The following is a 16,650-nucleotide window of genomic DNA, read 5'->3' as shown; positions in this document are numbered from 1 at the left end:
GGCCAATAGCAGTAGACCAAAGGGGGAAAAAAGAGTGATTCTAGAAAAACCAGGAGAAACCACAAACACAGTTCCCCACTTAGGCAGTTGATTTTCCTACATTTGGGGAAATCATAGTGGTCAGCATATCCAAAGTGCATAGATGAGCCTTACCCTGAGAAAACCACTTTTACAATCATGGTATTTCCCCTGCCAGGTATAAGTTGGAATGCCCCCTGAAAATTCTTCCCCTTTCTGTGCCCTATCCCCCAAAGGCATGGTGACCCCCCGGCTGCACCTCCTGATCAGAACAGGGCTACACAGCCCCAGTCCTGAAAGAGGCCAGTAGACCTACTCAGTGTTTTGGGGTGCCCCACAGGACCCCCATCAGGGGCTGAAATGTTCCTCCCACAATCCTCCAGTGCACAGATATTAGCATACCTAATATGCAGGGAAGGCAGGGAAAGCGGGGAAATTCAAACTTTCAGTTAGTGAAGAGGCTGCTTGTCTGCTTCCTTACTAGTCCAAGCAGTTAGAGAGCTGGGAGAGAGACCTGGGACTGCCTGGTATTGTCATTTTAAAATGTAAAATTTAGTTTAAAAGCTGCTTGTTTTGGGTTAAACCGTGCTTGGGTGAAAAGGTGCTCCATTTGAGTTGAAACCTACTTGTGTAGAAACGTGCAGGCTTGCCTTAAAAATATGCTTGTTGTTTTTTTTAAGCTGCTTGTTTTGGATTAAACCCTGCTTGGGTGAAAAGGTGTCCCATTTGAGTTGAAACCTGCTTGTGTAGAAACGTGCATGCTTGCCTTAAAAATCTGCTTGTTTTTCTTTAAAAGCTGCTTGTTTTGGGTTAAACCCTGTTTGGGTGAAAAGGTGCTCGTATGAGTTGAAACCTGCTTGCCTGGGAAGCCTTTCAGACCAGCCCAGATCAGCTGTTAGGTGGGGAGAGGGGAGGGGGCAGGAACGAGAAGAGCACAAAATGGCTGCCGGCTGCCTGCTGGCTTTTAGCTGTTTGGGGCTCTTTTTTGACTGTTCTGGGGTCTGCCAAGGCACTGTGAAGAGCAAGGCTCAGTCTACAGTACCTGGTAAGTCACTTTCTTTTAAGTTTTTCAAATTTTCTGACCTCCCCCCCATAAAAATGCATTAATTAATTTTCAATGCATTTCTATGGGAAATTTGAATTCAACTTGCAAACTTTTCAACTAGTTATGGGCATCTAATAGAGAATGCATTTCCAAAGGGTGTTGCAGCAAGGAAACTAACTGTGCCTCGTGACTTCTAACTGGATTACAGTACCTGCTTCCTGATTTCAGCTACTATAGTTTGTATTCATTTTTTTTTTGGCTTTGTGTGGCCTAACCTGTTGTGCCTTGCATGCTCTAAATGTTCAATTATGTCAGAAACCCGAGATTTGGTCTTATGCTAAGCATGTGCTACTGCTGGTGAATGGGTTAAGCTTTGTGTTGCTGTTCTTTTGCATAACCTAAAGTAAATAAGGAAAACCAGCTGTTAAATAGTTTAATTCCACTATTTATTCTCCACACAACTAAAAGGGACCTCTCAATGCAGTGCCAAATCAGACAAACCGTTTCTAACTTAATATAGGCTTGAGCTGTAGCTGGGCAGAGTTGCGCAACAATCTCATCTGTCATTGAGACATTTATGTAAGCATGGGGAGGAGGTGAATGAAAGGAAATGTAAAATATAGGTAGTGTGGTATAGGTCTTATCACTGGCTGATAATGGTCTATATGTACTTGAATTAAATTTATGGTACACAAATTTATGGTATATAAACTAGAGTACACAAAGCTTTAAGTCTCTCCATTTGTTAATGACAGTGGTAATGGTTCTTAATGCCATTGTTGACTGCTGTTCACTTTACATGGTTCAAATGTTATTCTGTTATAGTTTATTAAATATTTTATTACACTATTTGGTTCAGAATATATTTTCCCTGTTTTCCTCCTCTAAAAATTATGTGCGTCTTAAGGTCTTATGGAGCAAAAAATACGGTAAATGTCAAGGGGAACCTTTACCTTTCCTAAGTCACATAGAACTCCAGAATGGGGATTTTTGGCATTTGCAGTCAGAGAAGTCTGAAAATCCCATCCCTGGAGGTCAATGGTGTGAACATAATTTGTATTCTTAGGCAGTGCATTCTTAGGCAATGAGGTGAGGTCTGTCATAGGTTACAGTAAACAGGTGAGGTTGGTCTAAAAAACCTGGACAAGCAGGCGCTTTGGCACTGACTTATCTTGCATTGAATCTTGTTCCCCATTTGAGTACACTTGACTAACAATGTCTTATGAGGAAACGCTACAGCGTTTGGGGCTCTTTAGTCTAGAGAAAAGTCGTTTGCGAGGGGACATGATTGAGATGTATAAAATTATGCAGGGGATAGATAAAGTGGATAGAGAGACACTCTTTTCCCTCTTACACAATACCAGAACCAGGGGACATCCACTCCAATTGAGTGTTGGGGAGAGTGAGAACAGACAAAAGAAAATATTTCTTTACCCAGTGTGTTGTTAGTCTGTGGAACTCCATGCCACAAGATGTGGTGATGGCATCTGGCCTAGGTGCCTTTAAAGGGGGATTGGACAGATTTCTGGAGGAAAAGTCCATTGCAGGTTACAAGTCATGTATAATCGCCAGGCTTAGAAGGAAGGTACCTCCAAATGCCAGATGCAGGGAAGGGGTGTCATGAGACAGGTATCTAGTTGTCTCATGTGCTCCCAGAAGCAATCTGGTGGGGCCACTGTGAGATACAGGAAGGTGAACCCTTATGTCCTTTCCCCACAAAGTTTGGCATAAGCATTTTAGCAGAGCTTTCCTAAAACAGCTGTTATAATCTCTGCAAATCATACACTTGCAAATCAAGGTGTGCCATCCAGTGTTGAATGTAAATAGGCAGTGGAAACCCTTGGGAAGATACTCAATCATGATAATTAACACACTAATGGGAGGGGGCTTCAGGGGTTAATATGGCCCTGAAGTCACTCTTTAAATGTCTTACATATCTCAGAAACCCTACAAGAGTCACTTTAAGTTGGAATCATTGACACATAACTGATGAAAATAATAGTAAATGCACAAGTGTTCTAAGAAATCTATTGTTTTCATTATCTTATCTAGTATATCATGGCTAGAATCCTGTTATACTAGATAAGATAATAATAAGGTAATCCTGTTGCATGCCTGATTGTGCTCCTTGATGGATATGACTTTGGCTAGCTGTGAGTTTTCAGCTGCTTGCCCAACATTGACTTCCACAGGCTTAAGTAAACTATCTTCTGACTTCTGAGTTTTTAAAAATGAAACCGTATTTTTTGTACAAAAGTGCTGATAATACGTACTGCGTACCTTGTTTCCTTTCATTATTATACAATGGGGTCTTGACTTAAGAACGGCCCGAGTTAAGAACATTTTGACTTACAAACCACTCTCATAGGAAAATATTGACTTGACTTACATACTTAGATTTGAGTTAAGAACTGAAAAAAAAACCACGTGGGAGGCAGGGAAAGTGCAAAATTTGAACTTTCAGTTAACTGTTGGCCAGTGAAAAGGGTGCCTGTCTGCTTCCTCACTCCTCCCAGCGTTTAGAGAGTGGATTAGGAGACAGTCTTCAGACTGCCTGGTACTGTACTGCCTGGACTGTATTTTTCCTGCCTTCCCTGAACCTTTCTTGACCTAAGAAAAAAAGAAAATATCCCCCTCTAGTGGTCGAAAGCGGAATAGCAGCTTCCCATTAGTTTCTATGGATGGAAAAGAGCAGATACGGATCAAATGGTTCTCAATGCATTCCTATGGGAAATGCAGATTTGACCTGAGAACTTTTTGACTTGAGAACCGCCTTCCAATACGGATTAAGTTCTCAAGTCAAGACCCCACTGTACCAAGGGGCTTAGTATCTTTAGTTCAGCTGCCTTGTCAAGTATAATAACTTATTGATTTACTATACGGAATTTGGAAAGATGTTGGTCCAGATACAGAAATTTATGCATTGTCTTTCTTAGAAAATCTCTTACCAGTCTGTATATAGTGTTCCTTTCAAATAAGGGTGCAATCTAGCTATTTTATTCAACTTGTTTGGGGATTTCAAAAAGTCTCATTAGATTAGCAGTTCCATTCTGATTTTTAACATGCAAATTCTTTGGATTTCTTACAGAGCTTTCTGGGGTGCTGCATCAGTGTCACGTTCTGGCATCAGAAATGATCCATTTCATTCATCAAATGCAGTATTACATTACATTTGAGGTACCCTTTAACCATCCATTTTGATTGTTTAAGTAGGAAGAATGTTCTTGCTGTTGCAAGATTATGTCATTGACATATAGAATATAGAGAAGTTGCTGTTTAACCTGCCATTAGAACAATGTGGTTCTCAATGCTTATTTCTTTTTCATTTCATAGGTGCTTGAGTGTTCTTGGGATGAACTGTGGAACAAAGTTCAGCAGGCTCAAGATCTGGATCATATCATTGCAGCTCATGAGGTTTTTTTGGATACAATCATATCTCGCTGTTTGCTGGACACTGAGTCAAGAGTAAGCCTTTCATATTAACTTTATTTCTGTAGCAATTTATTTATGTTTATTTTTCAAGTCCTATTTGCTTATTGTTACACAGTACAGTCATGTGCACTGCCATATATCAGATGCGTGTTTTGCTGACTTCAGTGAGGCTCACGCATTGGTAAGAATGTTGAGAATTCAAATGCTAGTAACTGCAATCATTTTGGTGGTAATGTTCAGAGACCATAGCTCTGCAGCTAAATCAATGGTGGAGATGCATGTTGAGCCCCACTGCCGGCTTCATGCTTCCTGAAACAGTATTTGTACATTGAATTGTGCTTTATTGAAGTGCATGGAGAGTTCCTGTGATGGGGAGCCTGGCCTCATCAGTAAACAGGTTTCAGCAAATATAATTACGACTCCTCTTTGAAACTTTCAGTGCACTAGGATCTGTGATATTATTTCTTTTTAGAGCATCTAAGATCTTACAAACATTTCATGTTATGGATTTAGGTTTCCTTTTCATCTTTTAACTCTTTCCAGACACTTCTTAACCAACTTCGAGCTGTCTTTGATCAGATTCTTGAGTTTCAAAATGCTCAAGATTCAATGTACCGAGCCGCCTTAGAAGAATTACAGTTACGTTTGCAGTTTGAAGAACGGAAAAGGGAACGAGAACATGAGGTATGGGGAAATTTTAGTGACATTTTAAAGAGATATTATGAATTTACTCTAGCTACTTCTGGCTCATCTATTGTTCTGTGCTTATTCTCAACTCCTTGACCCCCAAGGCATTGTTTGATTCTTCTCTCTTCCTTTCTTCCAAATGATTTGGTAAATATTTGTGTAAAACAGAAATATGCGGAGCAATCCTATGCATGTATGTTTATTCAGAAACAAGTCCTGCTATGCTTAGTGAGGTTTCTACCCAAGCAAGTATTCATAGAATTGTGGGAAGATGTATATTGTGTACTTCTTGATTGTGTCCATCACATTTTAAAATTTGTGTCTTTAAGGGTGAATGGGGAGTGACCGCTTCAGAACAGGAAGAAGAGATGAAAAGGATTAAAGAATTTCAAGACTCCATACCAAAACTGTGTTCACAGCTGCGGCTGCTAACCCACTTTTATCAGGTATTTTTTTCTATAGTAGGGAATATTTTATAAATATATTAATAGAGTAGCAGTCAGCATGTATGTTTGAAGGCAATTGTTTTTTAACAAAGCATTGTCCTGGCACATTCAGGATTGGCCTGAATTAGTAAGAGTACTCATGAAACAAAGTCATACTGCTTTATAAGAAAAAGCTCCCGTCCATAACCAAGCAATACTTTTACTAGGACCAACCACATTTGCGCAGACATCTGGGTAAAATCACTGGAGAAAAATGCAGACATCTGTTACTGCATTTGCTTTATGCTCAGGACCTCCCACAGGTATCTGGCTGGCCATGGTGTGACTACAATACTGGACTTGAGAGCTCTTATGTTTTTAGAAAACTAATGTCAGTGGGTTGTAAATGACTCCCACTGCACACTGAAGACTTTGCCACTTTAAAAGTCAAGAAAACTGAATAACTTTCTGATTGCTTTTGCATTGCTGGGGCAGTTAGCAGTGGATTGTGATCTCCAAAAAGATGACACAGGAGTAAATATTTTATATTTAAGGGCGCCACCAGACTTTTGTTTTGGCTCTTTTAAAAAATGTATTGTGAAGCAGGTTAACATGGCTATCATTTCAAAAACAGCTTCTACACTTACTGTATTCCATTGCTTTCAAATGTTTTTATGTGAGATTTCCTATGAATCTATTAATTGATTTCTCCTTTCTTCCCGCTCTTCCAGGGCATTGTGCAACAGTTCTTGGTGTTACTAACCACCAGTTCTGATGAAAGCCTCCGATTCCTTAGTTTTAGATTGGATTTCAATGAACACTATAAAGCCAGGGAACCCAGGCTTAGAATATCCTTGGGCACTAGAGGGAGACGTAATTCACACATATAAACCTATCTGTAATGAATGTAACCAAGATCACAGAATTATAACTGTTGTTGGATGTGGCAGTCAAGGTTGGCATACAAAAACCAAAAGGCATGTGGTAGGTGTTGTCATTATTGCAGGCAACCTGTTTTCAGTCATGTGATTGTGCAACACTAGTGCAGAAAGCAACAAGACTTATTTTCTGTGTTTAATGGTTGACACTGATGAATGGTTTTATCACATTGTTACAGATTTATTCGGTTAATTCGTTAACAAATCAATATATTTTGCTTGAGGCTTTCGATGCATATTCCAGTACAACTTTATATTTGTCTCTCACAACATTGTATCCACTTGCAGAAAGTAAACTTTATTTAACATTAAGCAAAATTATAATTTCTTATTTCAATTTGGAAACCACTTTTAATTAAAACCTGCCATGTTAGGATCTGTTCAGAAAATCTGTGTCCAACCGTTTTTCAGTGTTGTGATGTAATTCACTGTGCAGGAAAATGTCACTTAAAATTGTACTCATTAATGTTTTCAGCATTTTCAGAACAATGGTTTATTTTTTCAGAAAGTTTTTAACTGCTATACAGAAATAAATATTAGAGACATAACAGGAGTAACATAACAAATAGTCTAAAAATAAAAGTAAACCTCAGAGCTTTCCCATAATACATCATGTAAATACTGGATAGATGTGAATGAAGTATTTTCTGTTCAAATCTGATGTATTAGAAATTAATTTGGATAATGAAGACTACTTATTTCTCTTTCCTTGCCTATTTTTCCATTGTAAATATTTATATATTGCTGTCCAGATGTTAAGGGAAATTTTTTTTGTAAAGAAGTCACTATATCAAGTCATTGAATTATTCATTTGTTATATTCACAGGTAAAATTTTAGAAAATAAACACAATTATCTTTCAAACCATTTTATCTCTTTCTTCTACCTGAAAAGTGCCTGTCCTTGATAAGGCAGAATTATATAATAAAGTTAGTTTTGTATATATAAGGTCTGTTTCTTCATCTTGTCTGATATCCTTAAAAAATAAAGTATATATTGAGCAAAATCCTTTTGTGTTACTTTACCCTGATGTAACTAGGATCAGGTGCTGGAAATATTTAATGAAAAGCTTTCTATCCCTACCTTTCAGGCCGTGAGGCTCTCTAGGGTTCCCTTTTGCTCTGCAGAAGCCTTTGGGAGCCTTGAGATGTTGTGAGGGGGGATTCAATAGTAAAATAATCACTGCTGGATCCCTACCCCTGGGATTAGGATTGGGATACTAAATTGTTCTGATTTTCAGTGTCATCTTCTAGTCGCCTTTTTTATTTTTCATCACCTGTTGTGACTTCATTTATTTCCTTGCAAATATTGACACTTGTTGTAATCGGCTCCCTAAAACAACAATGGAAGAAAATCTTTATGAAGGAAGTCAATGGTTTGCAACAGAAGAAAAGTATTGTAGGACGAAATACCTGCTGCCCCAACCACTCCCTTTTTGTCATTAGCTCGGTGTACTTCCTTGTGCCTAATGATGTGAGACATAAACAGGTAGGTCTTGCCTTTCATTGTACAATCATTTCTGTGGCAGCCATCAGTCTCCCGCTGACCCCAAGCTTCCTGTGAAACTGCTATTTCGAAAAGAGCTGTGGAACATATGTTCAGAGAACGGAGAGTTAAGCCCTAATTATTATTCTACAGATGAGAGTCTGGGTCCAGGCATAGTTTCTCTTAAAGCAGACATACTGAAATAAATACAGTTAGTCCTGTTTCAGTGTGTCAATCTGAATCCAACCACACAGCTAAATCCAATAGTTAATTCTAGCTAGAACAGACATAATGAATCAGTGGGTCTATTCTAATCGGGGCTACATTTTGTTTGTTTATTAAACTTGGATCCTGCCCATCTAGACAGCGTCTACTCTGGGCGGCTCACAACAAAATAGAATAAAAAACAAATATATCAACAACAATTTCACAGCAATAAGCATATCATTCAAGATGGGAGATAGATAAATCAGGTGGTACCCAGAGGGAAGGCCTGCCTAAATAGCCAGGTTTTGAGTTGGCTTTTGAAAATACCCAGCGAAGAGGCCAAGTGGATCTTGGAGGGGAGATTATTCCACAAACGGGGCCACTGCTGAGAAGGCCCGGTTTTTTGTTTTTTCTTTCCAGGCCTCCCTCGGTGTTAGGCTCCTCAACTACCCCTCTTGGCTAAAATGAGTGATAAGAGTAGATCTAGGTGGAAGAAGGCGTTCCGCCAAGTATCGAGATCCTAAACCATTTAGGGCTTTATATGTAATCATTAACACTTTGAAATCAATGCAGAAACGAACGGGCAGCCAATGCAAGACTGCCAGAGTGGGAGAAATATGCTGGTGTTTTCTCACCCCACTAAGAAGTTTGTCTGCCGCATTCTGCACCATTTGAAGCTTCCACATCAATCTCAAAGGTAGTGCCACGTAGAGCGCATTACAGTGGTCTAATCGCGAGATTACAAGCATATGGACCAAAGTGGTGAGCGCCCCAACATCAAGATAGGGGAATGTTATAATTATACTGTACATTTTAAAAAATGTGTGTGTGTGTGTGTTCTAATTTATTACATCCAGACTGAGTCATAGGACAGTAATCAATTGTAGATCAATGTTTTATATAAAGAAAAAGGGTGGGGCTGTCTTTAGAGTATCAATCTATCCTGTTCCTCACTTGGGCTCACATGATATTTGTAATGATGGTCAGAGGAAGAGTCACCACCATGGTCAGTTCCCTGTACAAGTATGGTGTTATTCTGGCTTCAAAGCACCTAAAAGCCACCATCTTGGACTGTCCCTCCTGCAACGGTATGCTTTAGTAGTGCAACAGTCAGGCTGATATCTCAGGCTCTTCCTTCATGAAAAATAACTTTTCAAACTTGCACGGGAATTGTAGTCTGTTCCTCAAATGATGACACTGATAGTGGAGATCATTCTGCTCCTCTGGATGTGGTGTAATGGAGAGGTACAATCCAACACTAATATTCTGAAGAGTCATATTTGGAATAAAGAAAATGAATCTAATAATTCTAGTCGTAGCTAGAACCATTTAAAACCTGTCAACATTTAGGTAAGTTTCATTGTTTTGGTGAGTCTAATTGAGTCTTATTAGTGGGGTGACCAGTTGAAGTTAAATCAGAGGCAGAGGGGCAGGATGATCTCCTTGGCTAAAGCCGATGAAGCCAGTGTTGGTTCTCCTTTGTGGTCTCTGTGAATACACACTAATGGGTTAATCTGCGCCTGACCACAGCATTCTTGGAAACTTCCACAGCTTTAAGCACTTAGTGCCGGGACCTTCCCTACACCAGCTATATAACTCCACCCTGGCACCCAGTGCCTCAGTTCTTTTTTCAACCACCGCTGTAGCAGCAGCTTCATTAGGAACTTCACAAGTAAAAAACCATTCTATTATCTTTCCTTTCTTTGACCGCCCTTGTTCTTCAGCAACAAATTGTTTCTTCTGCCTGGGGGAAGAGCACCAGCCAGTGTTAGATATTCTTTGTAAAAGCTTTACAAAGCTGGCTTTGGAGCCCTCAGGGCTTTTCTCTTAAAGAAATAAGGTCTCTTTTTACCTTCACAAGGCTACCCACAGGCTCAAGAGCAACAGCTATCCACCTCTTTGCAATCTTCCTCTGTTTCCAAAAAAGGGACAGCATCTGAGCTAAATCTGCAGAGAGCTGGGCGCCGTAGTCGGAGATATCCCAGCAACATATGGTAGCCCTAGCTTTGCCCTTGGAAGAAGAAAAGGCTTCCTGCAGCTCCTGTCGCCATCCGTGCTTGTCAGTGATTCTCCTGACGGGTTAAAAACCTCTTTGGAGGTTGGCACGGAACAGCCCTCCTTCATGGGCTCGTTCATACAGCTGCTAATTCTGGAGAGAGCTGGGTGCCAAGGCTGAAGATGTTCCGGCAACATACGGTAAGCCTTGGCTTTGCCTTTGGGGAAAGAAAGGGCGCCCTGCAGCTCCTACTGCCAGCGCCACCTGTCAGTGATATTCCTGACTGGGGTAACACCTTTTTGGTGGTTGATAATTTGGCACGAAACATCCCTCGTTTATCAATGGGCTCGTTCACACAGCAGCCTGCAGTCCCACCTCAGCCACTGGCGCCTGTGTAGGCTCATAGGGAAAGGACTCATAGGAGTCGACCCAAGAACCTTGTGGCTGTCAGGCAGACCTGAGTATTTTTCCTCTATAGGGTCCTATTATGCTGACATGTTCGAGCAGGGCCAGTCCCTTTTATTCAGTATAGGAGCTATGAGCCTTATCTGCCACCTTTTCTGCCACCACTCCACCTGGCACTGTTCTGAGCCACAGGCCAAGGAGCGCTTTGTGCCTCCACCTACGCCTCGAAGGAGTAGTGCTCCCTCGAACGCGGCTCTGGCAGCAAAGTGTCCACAGGTTCAACCAAACCCGCTGTTAGCCCATTCAGCCTTCTTCGTCCCAGCGACTGTGTCGAGACTGATCTTGGTCAGGCTCATGCTAAGAAAGACTTCTCTCCTAATCATCAGAAGGTAAAAAGGTAAACGTTTCCCTTGACAATTTGTCCAGTTGTGTCCGACTCTAGGGAGTAGTGCTCATCTCTGTTTCTAACCCATAGAGCTAGCATTTGTCCAAAGATAATCTTCCGTGGTTATGTGGCCAGCTGGGAGTCACATGAGTCAGAGGGGGAGGAAGATTTTCCAACCAATCTTCCTACACCCATATCAGATAGTCAACCTCCTTTGCCATTAGTAGGTTGTTCTTCATATTCCCAACTGATACAGAGAACACAGATAAGGAGATCTTTGGCTGCCGTTTTTATTTTCTGGCCACCATGTAGCCAATTACTCCACTGCCATGGGTGCTTATCATCACCACTTATGGAATTTGGCACTGCCCATTCTGCAGGTTGCTCCTGTGCACCTTTACAGTCAGGGCCTCTCCTACCACCAGGAGGCAATGGGGCCGGCACGTCATGAGCGCATTGCTGCTTGACATGCCTTAAAACCAACATCCAAACAACTGGCGGGTCAAGGACCTGCCGTTTGATGGTGCAGGGCTTTTTGGTCAGAAAACTGATGTTATTCTTGATAACCTGCTCAAGCTCTGGAAAGTGACACAGTCATTTGAGGCGTTAACAACTGCAAGTACCTGGAGATGTTTCTACCAGCCTAGGGCATCCCAGGGACGTCAAAGCCCCCAACCCCCAAGTTACCGGCCGCCACCCCCTTGACATGTGGGCAGGCAGCGCCCTGACCAACAAAGCCGCAGGCAGGACTGCAAAACCGAGCAGTCTTTTTACTGCACCTGACTTCTCTGTCATTGACCAATCCGTCCGTTTAACCCCTTGTCTTTTCAATTGTTGTTCCTTCACATCTAACACTTTGGTACTCTCTATCATAGCTACCAGCTATGCCACTGAATTCAGTGTACCTCCTGTCACAGGCCACGTTAAAGCCCACCCCCACCCCCCAAAACAGGATGGAGGCCTCTGGCCCATCCTTGATTTTGGAGGCCTGAATTCTTTTATTACTCTATGAAGATTCTGTATGGCTTCCTTGGACTGTGTCATTCACATGTTACATCCAGGGAGTTGGTTTATTGTAAGATGTTCATTTTCATGCTAGCATCCAGTCAGACCATCAACGCTTTCTCAGGTTTTCAGTTGGAGGAATCACTGTTTACCCATATTTGGATAACCAGCTCCTGGTCGCTGAGTCCAAGTCACAAGCTTGTAAACACAGATCCTCAACACTGTCTCTTTCGTCAGTGTTAGGACTAAAGGTCAACATAGAGAAACTGACTTTGCAACCTACGCAATGTCTAAATTGTATTAATGCAACTTTGGATACTTTCTTGATGCAGGCTTTTCCCCTCTGACAATGACTGTGAAAATGCATAATTTATTATGCTCCTTTTCTTCAGGTGCTTGGTTCCCTGCCCTACAGGTCCAGTGACTTCTGGGGCTGATGGCATCTACCACAGCTATGGGACAGCATGCTCAACTGAGGATGTGGTCCCTTCAAGCCTGATTCCTCTCACTCTTTCAGATATCTTGCGACCACCCATCCATGTTGCTCCAGATGACTCCAGAACTTGCTGCACAACTGAATTGGTGGAGACTCCCCCCCAACCTATGGATTGGGAGACCCTTTGGTCTCTTAACTGCAGATGCCAGCCCGTCAGGCTGGTGGGGGGGCTTGTCTATGCCACCATGTTGTCCATAGCTGCTGGTCCACGATAGAAGTCAGCCTGCATAACAAAGTGCTGGAGCTCCTGGCAATTAACAAGGCCTTTCAGGCCTCTGAGCTCCTACTCCATGGGCGGGTGGTCCAGGTCGCATCAGACAATACCACTACAGTTTATTATATAAACAAGCAGGGCACCACTCATTACACCTTCTCTTTCACACGATCTACCTTTCAGAATGGTTTTATGCTTGCCACATTTATCTGGTGGCTGTATATTTGGCAGGCAAGAACAATTCCGTGGCAGTCCATCTCAGCAGACTACAGTCCTGCTCTCATGAGCGGGCTCTCGAACAAGAAGTGTGCCATGTTCTGCTCCCGAGCTGGCATCGGCCACAACTCCCTAGGGGATGCCTTCCTGGCATCTCCTCTACATGTTTCCACCTTTCCCCCTTCTTCAAAGGACTGTTGTTCAAGTCCAGCATGAGTGTGCAAACGTCATACTTATACCCCCTTGGTTGCCTCGCCAGCCATGGTTCTCAGTCCTGCTCCCATGAGCTGTAAATACATCATGCTGCAGCTGGTCCCTCATCTACTGTCTCGAGACAAGGGTCAGATATTTCATCCAGACCTCGAGTCCCTCCACCTGTCGGCTTGGAGACTTCTCTGTCTGTAACAGACATGCTCAATCATGCTCACAAACCTTCTACCACCTTGACCTACTCCTATAATGGGTAGGCGTTCTGTCACTTCGAATCAAAACAACATTTGCCTGCTAGGCGAACGTCTCTGGATGCACTCCTTCAGTTTCTCCTTCACCTGTTTTGCCTGGGCCTGGCCCGTTCTACCTGCAAGCTATTTCTCTGAAGCTTGGAGAATATGCACCCTGCCTATAGACCACTAACACTTTGGCAGCTTATGAGGCTTCCCTTCAAGCCTTTGGTGTCAGCAGTGATCCACTTGCTAACCCTCAAGACTACCTTTCTCCTGGTGATAGCCTTAGCTCACAGGGCTGGAGGACTGGCTACACTAAGAGCAGATCCTCCTTTCTGCAAAGCAACCTTACGGCCAGACCTTATCTTCTTGCCTAAGGTTTTTTCTGCCTTCCATTTGAACCAGCCAACTGTGCTTCCTGTTTTCTTCCCCACACCATCTTCACCACTTGAGACAGCTCTGCACGCTCTAGATGTGAAGCGTGCTCTGTCATATTTTTGTCACCTTTGCTAGCTCCTCCTTCGGTGCACCAGCTTCCTCTCAGACCATCTCTAGATGAATAGTCAAGACCATCCATCTTGCCTATGATTTGGCAGAGACTCCTCTTCCAAAATCAGTGAGAATTCATTCTACTAGAGCTGTAGCATCCTCAACGGCCTTTCCCTGTGGAGTGGACATTGCGGATGTTTGCCACGCTGCCACATGCGCCACTCTCTACCTTAATCTCGCACTACCGCCTGGATGTCTGTCCGAAGGTTCAAGCTGCGGTAGGTCGAGCTGTCCCGGCTTCTGCACTTTCATGATGTTCCCTCTTCCTGGTTAGTCAACTTGCCAGTCCCATTAGTGAGTGTTCAGAGAGATCGCAAAGGAGAAAGAGAAGTTACTTACTTGTAACTCTGGTTCTTCGAGTAGTCCTCTGTGAATTCACACATCCCGCCCTCCTCCCAGCTGTCCATCACGTGTGCCATGGCATGATGGGCAGCGGCAGTCGGTTCCTTAGAATTTAGGCACCGGGTGCCAGGGGCGGAGTTATGTAGTCAGTGTAGGGGAGGTCCCAACACCAAGTGCTTAAAGTTATGGAAGTTTCTGGGACTGCTCTGCTCAGGTGCAGATTAATCCCTTAGTGTGTATTCACAGAGGACCACTCAAAGAACCAGAGTTACAGGTAAGTAACTTCTTTCTTGACACTCTTTTCACACTAATCTTTGATGGAGTATTTCTTCAGTGAAGAGAGCACTCCAGGATTTCTTCTTGCACGTGCTTTTCCCCATCCTCTTTGTCATCAGATTTCTCCTCTGCAATCTAGATTCTTTAAAGGAATGTTGGTGTAATATGGGATTAATATTTTGAATGTCATCACATTATGGCAGTGTTTCCCAAAGTATATGCCATACTGCCCACTGCCCCTTGCTGTGCCCTGCGGCTCTGGTGCCCCACCAAACCAGCCAGGAGCAATGCTAAAGCTTTTCTTTGTTTTCTTCATTGACCAAGTGGCACGCTACTCTTTCTGCTGCTCTTCTGGCTGGCGCTGGCTCCTCCCTCCTTCTTTATTTCCTGCCCTACACAGCACCCTTATCTCTCTTTCTGCGCTGCCGCCACTGCTTAGGGACGCTGCAAGTGGAAAAAAATTTGGGAACCACTCCATTAGTATGTGTTGCTACAATAACATTTTTTAAAAAAGATAACAAGATGAAATATATATTCCAGAAAATACCAGTTGTTCTACAGAGTATTTTTAATGTATTATAAACTAGCATAATCAGTTCTGAAATCATTCAGGAATGAGAAATTAAATTATTCCACAAGTGAAAGCAATGCTTTTTAAAAAGTTGTGAATTTAATACACACTAAGTTAAATGGAGCAACTGTTGGTTGTAACTACCAACTGATGTAATGTGTGGCAGGATCCAACAAGAGAACATGACTAAAGGACCTCACTGGGACATGTGGGCATCTACCCCTGCATAAATAGCTCTGTCAGGTGGTCAGACAGTGACAACTTTAATGCTGCTGATTTCAATAAAACTCAGCCACTATTCAGAGGCCTATATCCCCTCCTGTTTGAATGAGACAATGATCCGGCCCATTCTGAAAAAAAGTCAATCTTACTACAGATGGTTTAAATAACTATCATTCTGTTATTAACATGGGGAAACTCATTGAGATGTTGGTGGATGATCAATTGCAGGTTTTGGAGGACACCAATAGTTGAAATCCATTTCAGTCAAAGCTCAGACTGCATCGTAGTACTGAGACAATTTTGCTAGATGATCTTTGAGAGACTGATTGGGAGAGTATGACCCTGGTAGTTCTGGATCTCTCAGCAGCTTTTGTTACCTTTAACCATGGTATCCTCCTGGACTGGTTGAAAGGGTTGGGGCTTTGAAGCACAGCGTTATGCTGGCTTATATCCTTCTTCAGCGACTAGCACCAGATGGTTCAGCTTAGTAAGGCTGTTTTGTTGCTGTGGGTACTGCAAAGTGGTGTCCCACAGGGGTCTATCTTCTCCTCATTGCTGTTTAAAATCTGTATGAGGACTGAAAATCCCTAAATGGTTTAGGACTTTGCTATTTGTCTGAACACCTCTCCCAGAGATTGACCTCCTATCCTACCTGCACCTCACAATTGGGATGTTACAGGTGGCCACCCTGAGAAAGGCCTGGAAATCAACAACTTGGAACTGGGCCTTCTCTGCAGTAGCCACGTCATTGTGGAATTCCCTCCCAACAGAGGTGTGGCAGGCCTCTTCCCTCCTTGGCTTCAGAAAACAAGTGAAGATGTGGTTGCTTACACAGACCTTTCATAGCCTTATCTTGAATTTTGGTTTTGATTATTGATATCCCATTATTCTTTTAACAATATCCTCTGTTCTGCTGCTATCTTCTATCTTTTGTATCAATTATTTTTATATTTTGTTAGTATAGATTTGCTTTTCTTTGTCTGAGGTTTTAATCTATCATGGAAGTTTTATTCTATATCTTTGATATATTGTAAGCTGCCCAGAGTAGCGGCCTGACCACTAGATGGGCAGGGTAAAAATTTAAATCAATAAATTAATCAATCAATGAAAGGTAATGTCTTGCTTCACAGGGCAGGGGTAGATGTGTCAAAATCCACAGATGAGTGATATAACAACCAATCAGAATGTTATAAAACACCATGCATTTTTATGTCTTCACACCTCTTTATCAGGCTGTACAGTACAAAATGCACATGGTAAGAGCAGAAGGAAAAGGAAAGAGTAATCTATATGA

The 16,650-nt window shown here is 42.3% G+C and overlaps 1 protein-coding gene and 1 pseudogene across 2 annotated transcripts in view; one reads left to right on the top strand and one right to left on the bottom strand.

Annotated features, from left to right (window-relative positions):
* The window catches only part of TUBGCP3 (tubulin gamma complex component 3), a 62,147-nt gene extending 54,597 nt beyond the window's left edge, over positions 1 to 7,550 (top strand). For both annotated transcript variants that reach the window (XM_020794317.3, XM_020794318.3), the window contains exons 18-22: positions 4,152 to 4,240; positions 4,397 to 4,528; positions 5,039 to 5,179; positions 5,512 to 5,628; positions 6,339 to 7,550. In XM_020794317.3, the coding sequence (XP_020649976.3) occupies positions 4,152 to 4,240; positions 4,397 to 4,528; positions 5,039 to 5,179; positions 5,512 to 5,628; positions 6,339 to 6,497 (638 nt within the window). In that variant the 3' untranslated portion in view covers positions 6,498 to 7,550. The remainder of the gene's footprint in view (positions 1 to 4,151; positions 4,241 to 4,396; positions 4,529 to 5,038; positions 5,180 to 5,511; positions 5,629 to 6,338) is intronic.
* Positions 51 to 204, bottom strand: LOC140706219 (U1 spliceosomal RNA; annotated as a pseudogene).
* Positions 7,551 to 16,650: the final 9,100 nt, after the last annotated feature.

Source organism: Pogona vitticeps, chromosome 3, assembly GCF_051106095.1.
Source record: "Pogona vitticeps strain Pit_001003342236 chromosome 3, PviZW2.1, whole genome shotgun sequence".
Taxonomy (NCBI): Eukaryota; Metazoa; Chordata; class Lepidosauria; order Squamata; family Agamidae; genus Pogona; species Pogona vitticeps.
Note: the sequence above shows the minus strand (reverse complement) of the source record. Positions and strands in the feature narration are given on the sequence as shown.